Below are 15805 nucleotides of genomic sequence, written 5' to 3'. Positions count from 1 at the left end.
GGAACAGTTTGCCCCTCACTCCTCTCCTCCGGCACGGACAGTTCTCTGGCTCGTTCTGGGTTCGATTCACCATCTTTCTCTGGATTTTAGGACTTGAGAAATGTCACCAAACTCTATTGCCTTTTCTTATCCATTTTTATTTGGCTTCCCCACAGTTCAAATTCAGTAGGGAGATGACTAGCCTACGCTATGTAATGTGATTACGTAGGGACCTCTTCACTAGCTGACCACCACTACCAAGACCTGTGTCAAGATCAGTTACTTACCCCACCGGCGCTCCCCATAACCTCTATGTACAAATAAGAGAGCAGGTCTGGAATCCGTGTGGCAGGATAGGATGATTACACAAAAGGATCACCGCGCTTTTACATGATGGTCTTTCTAGGGGGCGGGAGAAATAACGAGGAGGCAACTTTGATTTAATGATGATCTCTTTCATTAGAATGCCAACAGTGTGAACAGTGAAAAAATTAATAAATCATGCCCCAAGAGGTACCGGATTCATGCAAATAGGTGCCGGAACAAAGAAAGTCAAATTTCCGGCAGGATCCAGCTTAAATTAAGCAGTGCATGGCACCCCAACGTTGGAACCAGCCTCCCCCTAAAGCTAGGACAGCAGATTCCTTGCCCATCTTCCCGAAAACGTCTGAAACCCTACCTCCTCAAAAGGTATCTGGAAAAGAGCTTCTGCTAAATGACTTAAATGTAAATACAGAAACAGCAGTCCCCAGCATCCTGCTCCTCTGTGTTGATGGATCACCCTGGAACACTGTGGGTGTGTCCAAAATGGCACCCAATTCTCTATTTAGTGTATCACTTGTGCACTATGTAGGGAATAGGGTGCCATTTGGGCCATTTGTGTTTTCCGACTGGCCTAAATGTTAACTTAGGATAATGGCCCCATGGCTGTGCGGTTTATCTGCTGTAGCTGTAAAACACAGTGCTGCATGACGCTGTAATCCATGACACCCAGTCGTCCACCCATGCAGGAAGGTGACTCACCACTGGGATATTATATTGTACATCTCAGCTCTTTTTCTAGACTTAGCTATCTATAGAAAGCTGAGATATACAGTACAATATGTAGGCAACTGTTGATGGGTCGCACGATATCATGACATTATGAAGATATATGATGGTATCTTTTTCCCTGATTATGGAATCAAATCGTATTTGTCACTTGCGCCGAATACAACAGGTGTAGACCTTACAGTGAAATGCTGACTTACAAGCCTTTAACTAACAATGCAGTTCAAGAAATAGAGTGAAGAAAATGTTTCAAATAAATTTTTCAATATAAAAGTATCACAAGAAAATGACATAACAATAACGAGGCTATAGACAGGGTACCTGTACCGAGTCAATGTGTGGGGTTACAGGTTGGGCGAGGTCATTTGTAAAGTGACTATGCATAGATAATAAACAGCAAGTAGGAGCATTGTAAAAACAAAGGGGGGGGGATCAATGTAAATAGACCTGGTGGTCATTTGATTAATTGTTCAGCAGTCTTATGGCTTGGAGGTAGAAGCTGGTAAGGAGTCTTTTGGTCCCAGACTTGGCGCTCCGGTACCGCTTGCCATGTGATGGCAGTTTAGTCCCAGGGTCCTTAGCTTATTGATGAGCTTTGAGGGCACTATGGTGTTGAATGCTGAGCTGTAGTCAATGAACAGCATTCTCACATAGGTGTTCTTTTTTTCCAGGTGAGAAAGGGCAGTATGGAGTGCGATTGAGATTGCGGCATCTGTGGATCTGTTGGGGCGGTATGCAAATTGGAGTGGGTCTTGGGTTTCCTTCATGATGGTGTTGATGTGAGCCATGACCAGCCTTTCAAATCACTTCATGGCTACGGACGTTAGTGCTACGGGGCGGTAATCATTTAAGCAGGTTACCTTCGCTTTCTTGGGCACAGGGACTATGGTGGTCTGCTTGAAACATGTTGGTGTTACAGACTTGGTCAGGGAGAGATTGATAATGTCAGTGAAGACACTTGCCAGTTGGTCCACGCATGCTTTGAGTACACGTCCTGGTAATCCGTCTGGCCCGCGGCTTTGTGAATGTTGACCTGTTTGAAGGTCTTGCTATATGCTTATTGGTTGAATTAATTTTGATTTCATATTGCGCTTTTAATGTACTTATTATATTATTTTCTCCTCTTCCAACAGGTTGTCTGTTTGAGAACGAGTTGTGCACTCCATACGAGATCTGTGTCAACGGTAAGCTATTTTCATTTCTTCAGAAATTAACCATACAACTCTAAAATAGAGATCACAAATCAAAGCTCAAATATATTTAATCTAAATGAAATTGGACATTCATGGTACAATATCAGAGAAAGTGTTGATGATCAATTTCTCCTCACTTCTTCTAATGAATGGTTGGTTCAGAACACAGGCTATAAATAGATTATATTTCTATGGTATAGAATGCACAGGTGGTCAGTTCTGAATACACAGGTCGGCCACAGGAAATAATAGCTAAGAGAACAACACAGCCAGACACAGCTTGTGAGATGGTGTCCATCTCTCTTCCTGTGTGCTCTCTTTTGGCCTCTACTCCCTCAGAAATAATTTGTTTAGGCTTCGTCCCAAATGACACTTTCTTCCCATTATAGAGCACTACGTTTGACCAGAGCCCTTTCAGCCCTGGTCAAAATATGGAATAGGGTGCCATTTGGGACTCAGCCATACTAACTTCCTGTCTGTGTGGTGGCCTTTTTCTAATTTGAAATGTGGCCTAGTCTCTAATCTCATTCTGATAGGAATATAATAATACCTTGTGCTATGGGGGAAAATCATATTCATAGATAAACCATTTTTGGCCCAGCTCAGCTAAGCTCTCAGTCTGTGTTTTGTCTGAGCTGGTTGCCGCCTGAGTATGGCCTGATTTAACAGGCCATATGTCATAGGAACACTCTCCTAAGGCAGGGATTCAAGTGCAAACTGTATGATGGGCTTTATGGATAGACACTATGTCCAGGAGGTCCATCTGTCCAGTTCAGCTGCTCCAGTCTAGAACATATGGGAGAATCCCAACCTTGAGGTGAACACGCCTTCATGAATGTTGTTCTTCCCATAGATTCACTAGAATGGACATAGCCCCTCAGACTATCATTTGATGGTTCTACCTCTCTTGACCTGATTACACATGTTTGGGATTATTGTAAACCGTTCATGTTTTTACCTCATGGATATTTATTCATTTGATCTAACTGATGACATAGTAGGCATGCCACGACATGAGGGAGGTATGTTGCATGATAGGGGTTGCTGTTCACACCCCTTATAACTCAGTCACACTTACCAACCGATGAGTAACCAATAGCACACAAGTGGTTCTACACACCACAGCAACACATTGTCCATATTTAAGGTGTTTTTTTCACCAGTAACCAATCTATAATGTATTGGTGTTGTGAGATAAATTGAGCCACAAAGCTTTATTTTATGTGAAAGAAATTGCATATATTAGGCCTGATATGGTATGTATTTTTACAGCACTCCTAATGGCTAAATACTGTTATCCTTCAGACAAAAAAACTATCAACGTAGATTGACGTGCTGCCTAGCAACAGACTGAAAGTTCTACTATGCCAGCCAGTCTGACGCTTTCTCTCTTTGACTACCTGTTATAAACTGTTACTACAGGTGCCAGCTGAGCTGAGGTTAGGCTGACACTTGGACCACGCTGTGTAAAAGATACAGTGAGTGAGCACCACCACCTCAGCCTTGGTCTTTCTCTCTGTGGTGTGCCAGGCAGTGTTAATGACAGTGTTGTCAAATTACCCCGTGATACTGTCACTTACCAGGCATAAAAATGAGACACAATGAGGGGGCTAATAGGTGATGGGTAATAGCATCAACAGCCCCTCTCCTGCTGTTTTTGACTGTTTCTTTGCCTCCCTACAACTCTCTGTTTGTGCCCAAATACAAAAACCACTGTTTACATGTGAACACTGTGTTGATAGAGTAACATGGTTACTACACAGGTATAAGAGCAAAATGGGACAGTTGAAAGTGTTACTGTAAAATGTCACCTAATTTGATTATTATGTGAAACAATAGTGAGGGGAAACAAGCTACTGTAATTGTGGTGTTACTTCGAAGTAGTTTGGTACTGAACTAAAGTAGCCGCAAGGCATCTCATCGATCAAAGACACATTAATCAGAGACACTGACAGCTCCCTGCTTTCTGCTCTCTCTCTCCGAGTGCAAAATGAATCCTTTTTTACTCAGAACACCAGCTTCTGATGTAGTTTCCTGGATCCTGCGATAGAGTGGCATATTCGTGTTCACTGGAGGAGGGTACCTGGCTTTTAATATTCTAGAACATATCTCATCCCCTACAGGGATGCATCTCAAATGGCACCCTATTCCCAGCCCTATAGGGCCCTGGTCAAAAGTAGTGCACTATAAATGGAATAGAGTACCATTTGGGACACGGCTCAGGTCTGATCTGGAGCACAAAGAGAAGGGCAGTCTGGATGATCGTCGGCGGTGGAGAGGCTCAGTTTGATCAGTTGTCTGAGGATGAGCAGTCCTGAATTTAGACCAGGATGACCAAGTGCTCTGTGACATTATAGGCACATCTCATGATTCTCAATTACCTGGCGTCAGTAGCATGGAGCCCAGTAGCCTGCACATAAAGATAAGGTCTGAATCCCAAATAGCCCTATGGGCCCTGGTCAAAATTAGTACAATATTACAATATATGGAATAGGGTGCCATTTGGAATGTATAGAATGGTAAGGAAGGGTCTGCAGTCAATTGTTCTACATACTGTCCCCTTGTGGTCACTCCCATGTATTGTACGTCATACCCAAGATTATGGAGTTGAGGGTATTGCAGCTTTTCAGTAGCCTCTATTACCAATGTTGTCCCTACAGCTGAATGGCAGGGTGTCAATCTAGGTGTTGGAGCGAGGTCAGGTCAGGTCAGGGGGAAATAAGCTGTGGAAAATCAACATAGGCAGTGTAAAATGTGCACTATGCATGCCCTTTTTGCTTAACCCAGTTTCACTTTGATGTAGTAGGTGTGACGTTGCTATCAGATAACATATCTGAAGTGCATATTAATGATGATAGATCATTTTTAAGTTAGAGTGTATACAAGTGATGTAACATGATAGAATTCTGTCTGTAATGAATATCATAACTTTAAAAGTATATTTATAACAGTATATTCCTATTACAGTGTATTTGACTAGTTGACAACATATTTTGTTAGATATTGTTTTAATGTAATCCACCATTATTTTGACTTTTCATGGCTTCTTTTGGACGGTATGCTTCTTTTGTTAATTTGGCGTGTTGTTAAACTTTGGCTGTTGTCAAAAACACTGTAGCCTATAGCGAACCATTTCTTCTAGTGCAAGTTTAACAGCTTCCTGAATGTTTTCTGTTGATCTGTGAGGCTTGAAATGGATTAATCACATCCTTCCCCCAGTGGCGTGATTACCCATGGAGGTGATGGATAGTATTTGTATTGCCAGTTTGCTAAAGAGTTGTGCATGAGTAAACCCACGGTTGTTCTAATGCTTTCAGATGGGAGACTAGCAATTTGTGGAAGCCAATTAATCTTGCTTTGAGCTTTTGGTTTGTTTGCAAGACTCACTGGGTCCTGCTGTTTTATTTGCTCAATATTTCTTTGCTTGACTAGGATTCTCAGAAACGTGCACACTGACACACATTCATGGTTAATATGTCATGTTTGTCTCACTTGCAATATTTCATTGCTGCTTGGAAAAGGGATATGTGAAACAGGATACAGTATATGAATAAGGTGATCTGTGCTATTTGAATGGAAAATGGATATTAATATTTATAAAATGACTGAAATCTACTCATCAGCAAGTCATGTCAAACAAGTCATTTGCCGCAATGGAAAATCCATAGTACTTTCTAGGCCAGTGGTTCCAAAACTGTGGGGGGGGGAGGGGGGGGGGGGGAGCGGGGTATCTCAGTTCAGCTTTCAATTTACTCTTGAATGTTGTAATAGTAGGATGCACAAGGTGCAATTTCTAAATTGGGTAGCGCATCACCAGTTTTGCTCTTGTCATGTCAGTCATTGCATACCTTAGAGAGCTGTTTGTAACTTGTCAGAAATGTCCAGATCAACTAGCCCATGTCATCTAAATCGTTTTAGCTGGGTGCGGGATGTTCCCCAATGCTGGAAGGGGGGCCTGAGTTAAAAAGTTTGCGAACACATGCTCAAGGACACCAGTAGGCCCTAATAAAGTTCCCTTGAATGGTCAGTTAGTCGCCACCTAGTGGTGCAATTACAGTATTGTTTCATACATTTACCGCAAAAAAAAGTCAAGAACGACAGACATGCTTTACTGAATCTGAATGATTGCTACATGATTAGTTGATGTATACATGTATACAATGATATTGAAAATGTGCTGGATATGTCTAGATTATTCTCCTCTGATTTCCCCGTAAATGTTCATCAGTTTCCTAGTCTGTATTGTGTAATGTGTGATTTATAATTAAATACTGGTAGTACAGAATGCTTCCTCAGCCTGTCTTTATTCCACAAGGATCACCCTCTGTGTACTCAACAGTGAAATTGAAACATTCCTTCCTTGATACAGGAACGCCTGTAGTCAATAAGTATACACTTTCTTATACTTTTCTTGTGGACATATCAGAAGTGTACTTGGTGCTTTGTTACATTGTTTATGAAGTAATTTTGTAAAATTCCAGTGCAGAATAGATTCTGATTAAATCAATTAAGATGTTGCTGTAATTAATACTGTTTACTTTTTGTACAAAGCGGAGAAAGCCTTGGTAAGTTCATGCTGTCTTGAAATAAGTTTGAAAGAGGTCAGACAACAACTGCTGTACAATTAATCAATGGCCACCGGACTATTTACATTGAGCCCCCCCCCCCCCCCCCCCCCCCCATTTGTTTTGTACACTGCTGCTACTCGCTATTTATTATCTATCCATAATCACTTCACCCCTACCTACATGTACAAATGACCTCTAACCTGTACCCTCACACACTGACTCGGTACCGGTGCCCCCTGTATATAGCCTCGTTATTGTGTTACTTTTTATTTTAACATTTCTTTTAATTTAGTTTATTTGGTAAATATTTTCTAAAACTCTTCTTGAACTGTACTGTTGGTTAAGGGCTTGTAAGTAAGCATTTCCCGGTAAGGTCTACACTTGTTGTATTCGGCGCATGTGACAACGTTTGATTTGAGTATTAACAACAGTTGAGGTCTTGTGTGGTATAATATATTCGTACTGTAGTTATTTAATTTGGACCTATACATTAGGTCTCTCTGTTGAAGGCTCCTGTAGTTTTGCCCTCTTTGTAAAAACATGGTGTTGGATGAGACATTTATTTATGCTTGGCTCACCTAAGAAGCAAAGGTACATTTACATAAAATGTTCAATACATCAAGTGGGGTCACACGCACGCAGACACGCACACACGCTCGCACTGTATTCTATCTTACCAATAGAGAACAGATGTTCCACAATTTAGCACCAATGTATGATCATTTCCAATATAAAACCATTAAGATTCTGCTAGTACAAGCACATACTGTGATTTCCTCCAAAGTGCCTGATGTTGGCTAGGTGAATCTAACCCCCTCTCATTAAGACAACAGACACCAGGTGCTTTTTGAGACGAGCAGGCGAAGAGGCATCAGATGCCTGTTGAAAACTTGCTGGAGCACCACACAAACAAAAGAGGATGCTCTAATCTGTTCCAGCTCCTTCTCTGATTAGCAAAAGGGGAGTAGGGGACAAACACTCAACTGGCATCACCATAGCAACAGGTGTAACAGGGGAATGGAAATAAATTGGCCCATTACCCAGCTGTGTCCTAACAGGTCTTCATCCAACATGTCACGGACAGATTCAGATTGCTGTGTGACTCCTCCCAGCTAATAGGTTTTGGTCTCTGATAACAAGACAGACAGCCTGTTTGTTTGTCTCTAGCAGCTAAAAATGTAGCTAATCTTACTGATTCAATAAATAAATTGCAGTTTAAAAAAAATACAGTACATAAGCTATATTGAGAAAAGAACAATCATGTTTGATTCTGGCCCTCCTGCTTCCTGAAATGGTGCAGTGTCATGGCCAGCTCTGTGGTAAATATGGTTGTGGATGCTCCGCTTATTAAAGGGGAAATTGTAATGGACCACAGACGTGATGCTTTATATGTGGCATGGAAAGCTTTCCATCAACTGAAATCATCATCATCTGTTTAGCTTAAGTCTAAAACATTTGTTTAATGAGATCTAGCATATCTCTATACTATATCTACCATATCTTTGTACTATATCTACCATATCTCTATACTATATCTGCTGTATCTCTATACTGTATCTACTGTATCTCTATACTATATCTCTCTACTATACCTACCATATCTCTATACTATATCTACTATATCTCTGTACTATATCTACTATATCTCTGTACTATATCTACTATATCTCTATACTATATCTACTGTATCTCTATACTATATCTACTGTATCTCTATACTATATCTACCGTATCTCTATACTATATCTACTGTATCTCTATACTATATCTACTTTATCTCTACTCTTTAACTACCGTATCTCTTCCATATAACTACCATATCTCTATACTATATCTACCATATCTCTATACTATATCTACCATATCTCTATACTATATCTACCATATCTCTATACTATATCTACCATATCTCTATACTATACCTACCATATCTCTATACTATATCTACTATATCTCTGTACTATATCTACTATATCTCTGTACTATATCTACTATATCTCTATACTATATCTACTGTATCTCTATACTATATCTACTGTATCTCTATACTATATCTACCGTATCTCTATACTATATCTACTGTATCTCTATACTATATCTACTTTATCTCTACTCTTTAACTACCGTATCTCTTCCATATAACTACCATATCTCTATACTATATCTACCATATCTCTATACTATATCTACCATATCTCTATACTATATCTACCATATCTCTATACTATATCTACCATATCTCTACACTTTAACTACCATATCTCTCCCATATAACTACCATACAGCCTAATGGACTGGACCCCTCCTGGGGGCCAGACAGAGCTTGGCCAGAACCCCACAGACACCAAGACCGATTACTGTGGCATCCCATGGCACAATCGGACACTTGCGGCATCCCACATGACACCCTATTCCCTATGTAGTGCACATCTTTTGTCCAGAGCCTGTTGGCTTATAGGGAATAGAGTGCCATTTGGGTCACAAGCTGGATAGGCAATACACGTCATCCTGCTCTGGCAGGCAGCAGCTAGCAGCAGCATGGCCCTGTGACTCATAGCCTCCCACTCAGAGAACCTTTTATTAGCTTTAGCATCACTCACAGCTGATTAGCTGCATCCACTGATGCTGTGCATTGGCTGTGATCTGACTGTCACACACTGGAGAAAGAGCTGAGGTGTAGTGCAATGCGGAGGAGATAATTTATAGGATAAATGTTATATTTAGGCTTGAAGTATCTTCTTGTTTTTTGTATGAGACAATCAGAATTCAGAAATCTATGCACTTATCCAATTAATTTATAGGTTTACCTTTATTTATATTGTTGGTGGTATCGTATAAAGATGGATTGGGGAAGTTGCTTCCTGTTGATTTGATTGAATATGGGAGTTGTTTAGAGTTACTCCAGCTGTACAGACCAGTGTAGCACAGCAGAACACGACCACCTGGCCACTTCCAAGCAGGGATAATACATCAGTCAGAATCAAACAAGGCATTTCTAAACTCCAGCGAGCATCTCCTCAATCATAATGCAAACCACTCCCATGAAAATGGCCTTTAAATTCTCATTTGCTGTAATCCACGCCGTAAATCAAGTTGAAGTAAGGGGGCTCTGGCTCTGATTAACAGCCCCGTGTACAGGGGCCAAGATAGATGAGAAAGAAGCTGTTTCGGACTTAAATCTGCATTGCTATAATTCCGAGTAATAATTCAAATGTTGCCTTGAACTTCACCACAGTACAGCAAGAGGACAATATGAAAAGAAAGAATCCAAAGACACAAGCCGGATACAACTGATGCTTTACGGAATGGCATTTGATAGGATATGGTATATTATACTATACCTCCATGTTGTGGGAATATAGATTAGATTGATTTATGATTAGAAACATAACAATCATATTTCTGGTCATACATAAGCAAAAACATACATTACACAATATTGGCAATACGTACAATACAAAAACATGTGTCATTGCAAAAGTAAAAGTGATAAATGCATAGGTTACTGTCTCTTATCTCTCATGTTTCCCATTATAGAAACTGAGATGGTGACAGAGAGTGAATGGTTGTTACAGGCAGTAGAGAGACCGATTGGACACCATATAGCTAGGTCCCAGGCCACTCTGTTTCCTCATAAATGTAGCTCCTCCTCCTGTCTGTTTGATTGCGGTGGTTACAATGGGGGGTGTTCTAAAAAGAAAAAGGCTGGGCTGTTTCCATAACCAACATGGACAATTGCCAACATGTTTGCATGGCATCATTTGAATTGGATCTCACTCAACGATGGGAGTGATTTGTGAACCAAAAACAATGAGCATAATGAATTCATACATTTTGCAATGTAATGTTACTCTACTGTCTTTCACATTATGCTGTTGTGCAGTAATTGGCAAAGGTTGCTTCCCAAAATGGCAGCCATAGGGCTTGTGTCAAAAGTAGTGCACAAGGGAATAGGGTGCCATGTGGGATGTATTCACACTTTTATAAGTGCTGGCTTTCTATTCTTGTCTACATAGTGGGTAGATAAAATATGAATCCTGCTGTATGTGCTCCTCAGAGTGCGTCACCCCAGAGCCCATTGGACACAGCGTAGTGCTCATGGCCGCTGATATGTAGATAAGAAGAGCCTTCATTGATAACGTCTCTCTATTGATGAGCCAGTGCTTATCACCATGCTGATAGCATCATGTCTAAAGTGAGAAGCATAAGCTCCCATTGAAGAATATCTAAATCTCTGGCAAAAGCTGCGCTCACTGGGTTGGTACTGAAGGGAGAGTGTGGTGCTTCATAAAAATAGCAGTTTTTTTATACATACTTAAAACTCATAATAATGAATTGTATCAAAGTCCTTCTGTTGGTCTCTAATGTTATTCCTGTTTGAAGTCCCTGGAATGGGGAATCTGTATGGCAGAGTTTAGTACCATACAGTATGTTCCTGACTCTCTGTCCTCCTTTCCCCAGATGGAATGCTCGGGAGGTGTCACTCCACGCCAGTTCCGGTGACAGAGGTGTACACCTATGATGTATCTCTGTCTGTGGTTCAGCACTTCAGGACACTGCTGCAGAAACTCTCCCACAGAGGTACGTAACATACTGTACAGCAACGCTACCACTACTGCCTCTGCTGCGGGGTACGCCAAGGTGACGCACCGTTTCGACGGTTCGAAGAGTGGAACAAGTCTAGATAGAGCTCATAAAACACAACTTCATTCGCAAAAGCGACACATTTGTAGGAAGTTTTTGACACTTGTCAGGCATACTGATCAAGGATCATCAACTCCAATTTCCACTTTTACACCAGCGATACCACTTACTACTGCTGCCGTCACTGTCTGCCACAACCCCCCTGAGGCATCCTCAGAGACGGGGTGGGGAAATGTCAGTAACGCATAATTAATATGCTTGCTTCAGTCACTTCTTATACTACACTTGGCTTACAGTTTTTCAACAATAACAATTTTCACTTCTAAACTTCTTTCACTACCATAAATATATAATTTTTAAGATCGATGAACAAATACATACATTTTCAAATGCTACGACAAGAACACTTGAACTATTCCTCATACAGTGGAAGTCGGAAGTTTACATACACTTAGGTTGGAGTCATTAAAACAAGTTTTTCAACCACTCTACAAGTGTCTTGTTAACAAACTATAGTTTTGACAAGTCGGTTAGGACATCTACTTTATGCATGACACAAGTAGTTTTTCCAACAATTGTTTACAGATTATTTCATTTATAATTTCCTGTATCACAATTCCAGTGGGTCAGACGTTTACATAGACTAAGTTGACTGTGCCTTTAAACAGCTTGGAAAATTCCAGAAAATGATGTCATAGCTTTAGAAGCTTCTGATAGGCTAATTGACATAATTTGAGTCAATTGGAGCTTGAGTCAATTGTACCTGTGGATGTATTTCAAGGCCTACCTTCAAACTCAGTGCCTCTTTGCTTGACATAATGTGGAAATCAAAAGAAATCAGCCAAGACCTCAGAAAAAAAATTGTAGACCTCCACAAGTCTGTTTCATCCTTGGGAGAAATTTCCAAACACCTGAAGGTACCACGTTCATCTGTTCAAACAATAGTGCGCAAGTACTGTACTCCCGGGTGGCGCAGTGGTCAAGGGCACTGCATCGCAGTGCTAGCTGCGCCACCAGAGTCTCTGGGTTCGCGCCCAGGCTGGGCTGGGTTCGCTCCCAGGCTCTGTCGCAGCCGGCCGCAACCGGGAGGTCCGTGGGGCGACGCACAATTGGCATAGCGTCGTCCGGGTTAGGGAGGGTTTGGCCGGTAGGGATATCCTTGTCTCAGTATGTAAAAAATGTAATAAAAATGTATGCACTCTACTGTAAGTCGCTCTGGATAAGAGCGTCTGCTAAATGACTAAAATGTAAATGTAAGTATAAACTCCATGGGACCACGCAGTCGTCATACCGCTCAGGAAGGAGACACGTTCTGTCTCCTAGAGATGAACATACTTTGGTGCTTAATTTGCAAATCAATCCCAGAACAACAGCAAAGAACCTTGTGAAGATGCTGGAGTATACAGGTACAAAAGTATCTATATCCACAGTAAAATGAGTCCTATATCGACATAACCCGAAAGGCCGCTCAGCAAGGAAGAAGCCACTGCTCCAAAACCGCCATAAAAAAGCCAGACTACTGTTTACAACTGCACATGGGGACAAAGATGGTACTTTTTGGAGAAATGTCCTCTGGTCTGATGAAACAAAAATAGAACTGTTTGGCCATAATGACCATCATTATGTTTGGAGGAAAAAGGGGGATGCTTGCATGCCGAAGAACAACATCCCAACCGTGAAGCAGGGGGGGTGGCAGCATCATGTTGTGGGGGTGCTTTTCTGCAAGAGGGACTGGTGCACTACACAAAATAGATGGCATCATGAGGAAGGAAAAGTATGTGGATATATTGAAGCAACATCTCAAGACATCAGCCAGGAAGTTAAAGCTTGGTCGCAAATGGGTCTTCCATATCAACAAGCATACTTCCAAAGGTGTGGCAAAATGGCTTAAGGACCACAAAGTCAAGGTATTGGAGTGGTCATCACAAAGCCCTGACCTCAATCCTATAGAACATTTGTGGGCAGAACTGAAAAAGTGGTTGCAAGCATTGAGGCCTACAAACCTGACTCAGTTACAACAGCTCTATCAGGAGGCATGGGCCAAAACTCACCCAACTTATTGTGGGAAGCTTGTGGAAGGCTACCTGAAACGTTTGACCCAAGTTAAACAATTTAAAGGCAATGCTACCAAATACTAATTGAGTGTATGTAAACTTCTGACCCACTGGGAATGTGATGAAAGAAATACAAGCTGAAATAAATCATTCTCTCTACTATTATTCTGACATTTCACATTCTTAAAATAAAGTGGTGATCCTAGCTGACCTAAGATAGGGAATTTTTACAAGGATTAAATGTCAGGAATTGTGAAAAACTGAGTTTAAATGTATTTGGTTAAGGTGTATGTAAACTTCCGACATCAACTGTATGTTCAGATAACACGGCTCTGTATGTATGACGACAGTGTTTGTATGTATGAAGACATGGTGCCATTGACTGTTAATAACAGATATGAATTTGGTAATTGCTGTGTGTCTTTCTCTAAATTCCCTCTGGTCTCCAGTCTCTGTGGAATGACAGCTTGTTTGCTGAGGCGGTTTTTGTCACTTATCCAGAGCCACTTACAGGAGCACTTAGGGTTAAGTTCCTTGCTCAAGGGCACATCGACGGATATTTCACCTCGTCAGCTCAGGGATTTAAACCAGCAAACTTTCGGTTACTGGCCAAACATTCTTAACTGCTACCTGCTGCCCCAATACAGAGTGAATGTGCCCCAAACTGCACCCTATTCCCTATTTAGTACTGTACTTCTGACTCATTGTTAGTGTGAATCTCTTCAGCACAGAGGTCCGTACCATACGCCAACGCTACAGCTGCTGCCGTCACTGTCTGTCTTAGAGTCATCCTCAGCGCCCCAGCCTACTGCTACTGGGGAAATGTCAGCTATGCATAATTAGAATGGTATATTCCTATATTCCTGTTGAATCTGATTGTTTAGTTCCCCTTCCCTCATATAGACCTACTGTTTGCGGGGTTTTCCCTCACATAGATCTACTGTTTGCAGGGTTTTCCCTCACATAGACCTACTGTTTGCAGGGTTTTCCCTCACATAGACCTACTGTTTGCAGGGTTTTCCCTCACATAGACCTACTGTTTGCAGGGTTTTCCCTCACATAGACCTACTGTTTGTGGGGTTTTCCCTCACATAGACCTACTGTTTGCAAGGTTTTCCCTCACATAGACCTACTGTTTGCAAGGTTTTCCCTCACATAGACCTACTGTTTGCAAGGTTTTCCCTCACATAGACCTACTGTTTGCAAGGTTTTCCCTCACATAGACCTACTGTTGTGGGGTTTTCCCTCACATAGACCTACTGTTGTGGGGTTTTCCCTCACATAGACCTACTGTTTGCAGGGTTTTCCCTCACATAGACCTACTGTTTGCGGGGTTTTCCCTCACATAGACCTACTGTTTGCAGGGTTTTCCCTCACATAGACCTACAGTTTGCAGGGTTTTCCCTCACATAGACCTACTGTTTGCGGGGTTTTCCCTCACATAGACCTACTGTTTGCAGGGTTTTCCCTCACATAGACCTACTGTTTGCAGGGTTTTCCCTCACATAGACCTACTGTTTGCAGGGTTTTCCCTCACATAGACCTACTGTTTGCAGGGTTTTCCCTCACATAGACCTACTGTTTGCAGGGTTTTCCCTCACATAGACCTACTGTTTGCAGGGTTTTCCCTCACATAGACCTACTGTTTGCAGGGTTTTCCCTCACATAGACCTACTGTTTGCAGGGTTTTCCCTCACATAGACCTACTGTTTGCAGGGTTTTCCCTCACATAGACCTACTGTTTGCAGGGTTTTCCCTCACATAGACCTACTGTTTGCAGGGTTTTCCCTCACATAGACCTACTGTTTGCAGGGTTTTCCCTCACATAGACCTACTGTTTGTGGGGTTTTCCCTCACATAGACCTACTGTTTGTGGGGTTTTCCCTCACATAGACCTACTGTTTGCAGGGTTTTCCCTCACATAGACCTACTGTTTGCAGGGTTTTCCCTCACATAGACCTACTGTTTGCAGGGTTTTCCCTCACATAGACCTACTGTTTGCAGGGTTTTCCCTCACATAGACCTACTGTTTGCAGGGTTTTCCCTCACATAGACCTACTGTTGTGGGGTTTTCCCTCACATAGACCTACTGTTTGCAGGGTTTTCCCTCACATAGACCTACTGTTTGCGGGGTTTTCCCTCACATAGACCTACTGTTTGCAGGGTTTTCCCTCACATAGACCTACTGTTTGTGGGGTTTTCCCTCACATAGACCTACTGTTTGTGGGGTTTTCCCTCACATAGACCTACTGTTTGCAGGGTTTTCCCTCACATAGACCTACTGTTTGTGGGGTTTTCCCTCACATAGACCCACTGT

At 41.8% G+C, this 15805-nt stretch overlaps 1 protein-coding gene across 2 annotated transcripts in view; it reads left to right on the top strand.

Moving 5' to 3' along the window:
* LOC129814156 (receptor-type tyrosine-protein phosphatase N2-like) overlaps positions 1–15805 on the top strand; it is a 151678-nt gene that overhangs the window by 13719 nt on the left and 122154 nt on the right. For both annotated transcript variants that reach the window (XR_008753236.1, XM_055867000.1), the window contains exons 2-3: positions 2163–2213; positions 11252–11371. Coding sequence is in view for 1 of the 2 variants with exons in the window: in XM_055867000.1 (XP_055722975.1) it covers positions 2163–2213; positions 11252–11371 (171 nt within the window). In the remaining variant the exon portion in view is untranslated. The remainder of the gene's footprint in view (positions 1–2162; positions 2214–11251; positions 11372–15805) is intronic.

The sequence above is a fragment of the Salvelinus fontinalis genome, chromosome 17, assembly GCF_029448725.1.
Source record: "Salvelinus fontinalis isolate EN_2023a chromosome 17, ASM2944872v1, whole genome shotgun sequence".
Taxonomy (NCBI): Eukaryota; Metazoa; Chordata; class Actinopteri; order Salmoniformes; family Salmonidae; genus Salvelinus; species Salvelinus fontinalis.
Note: the sequence above shows the minus strand (reverse complement) of the source record. Positions and strands in the feature narration are given on the sequence as shown.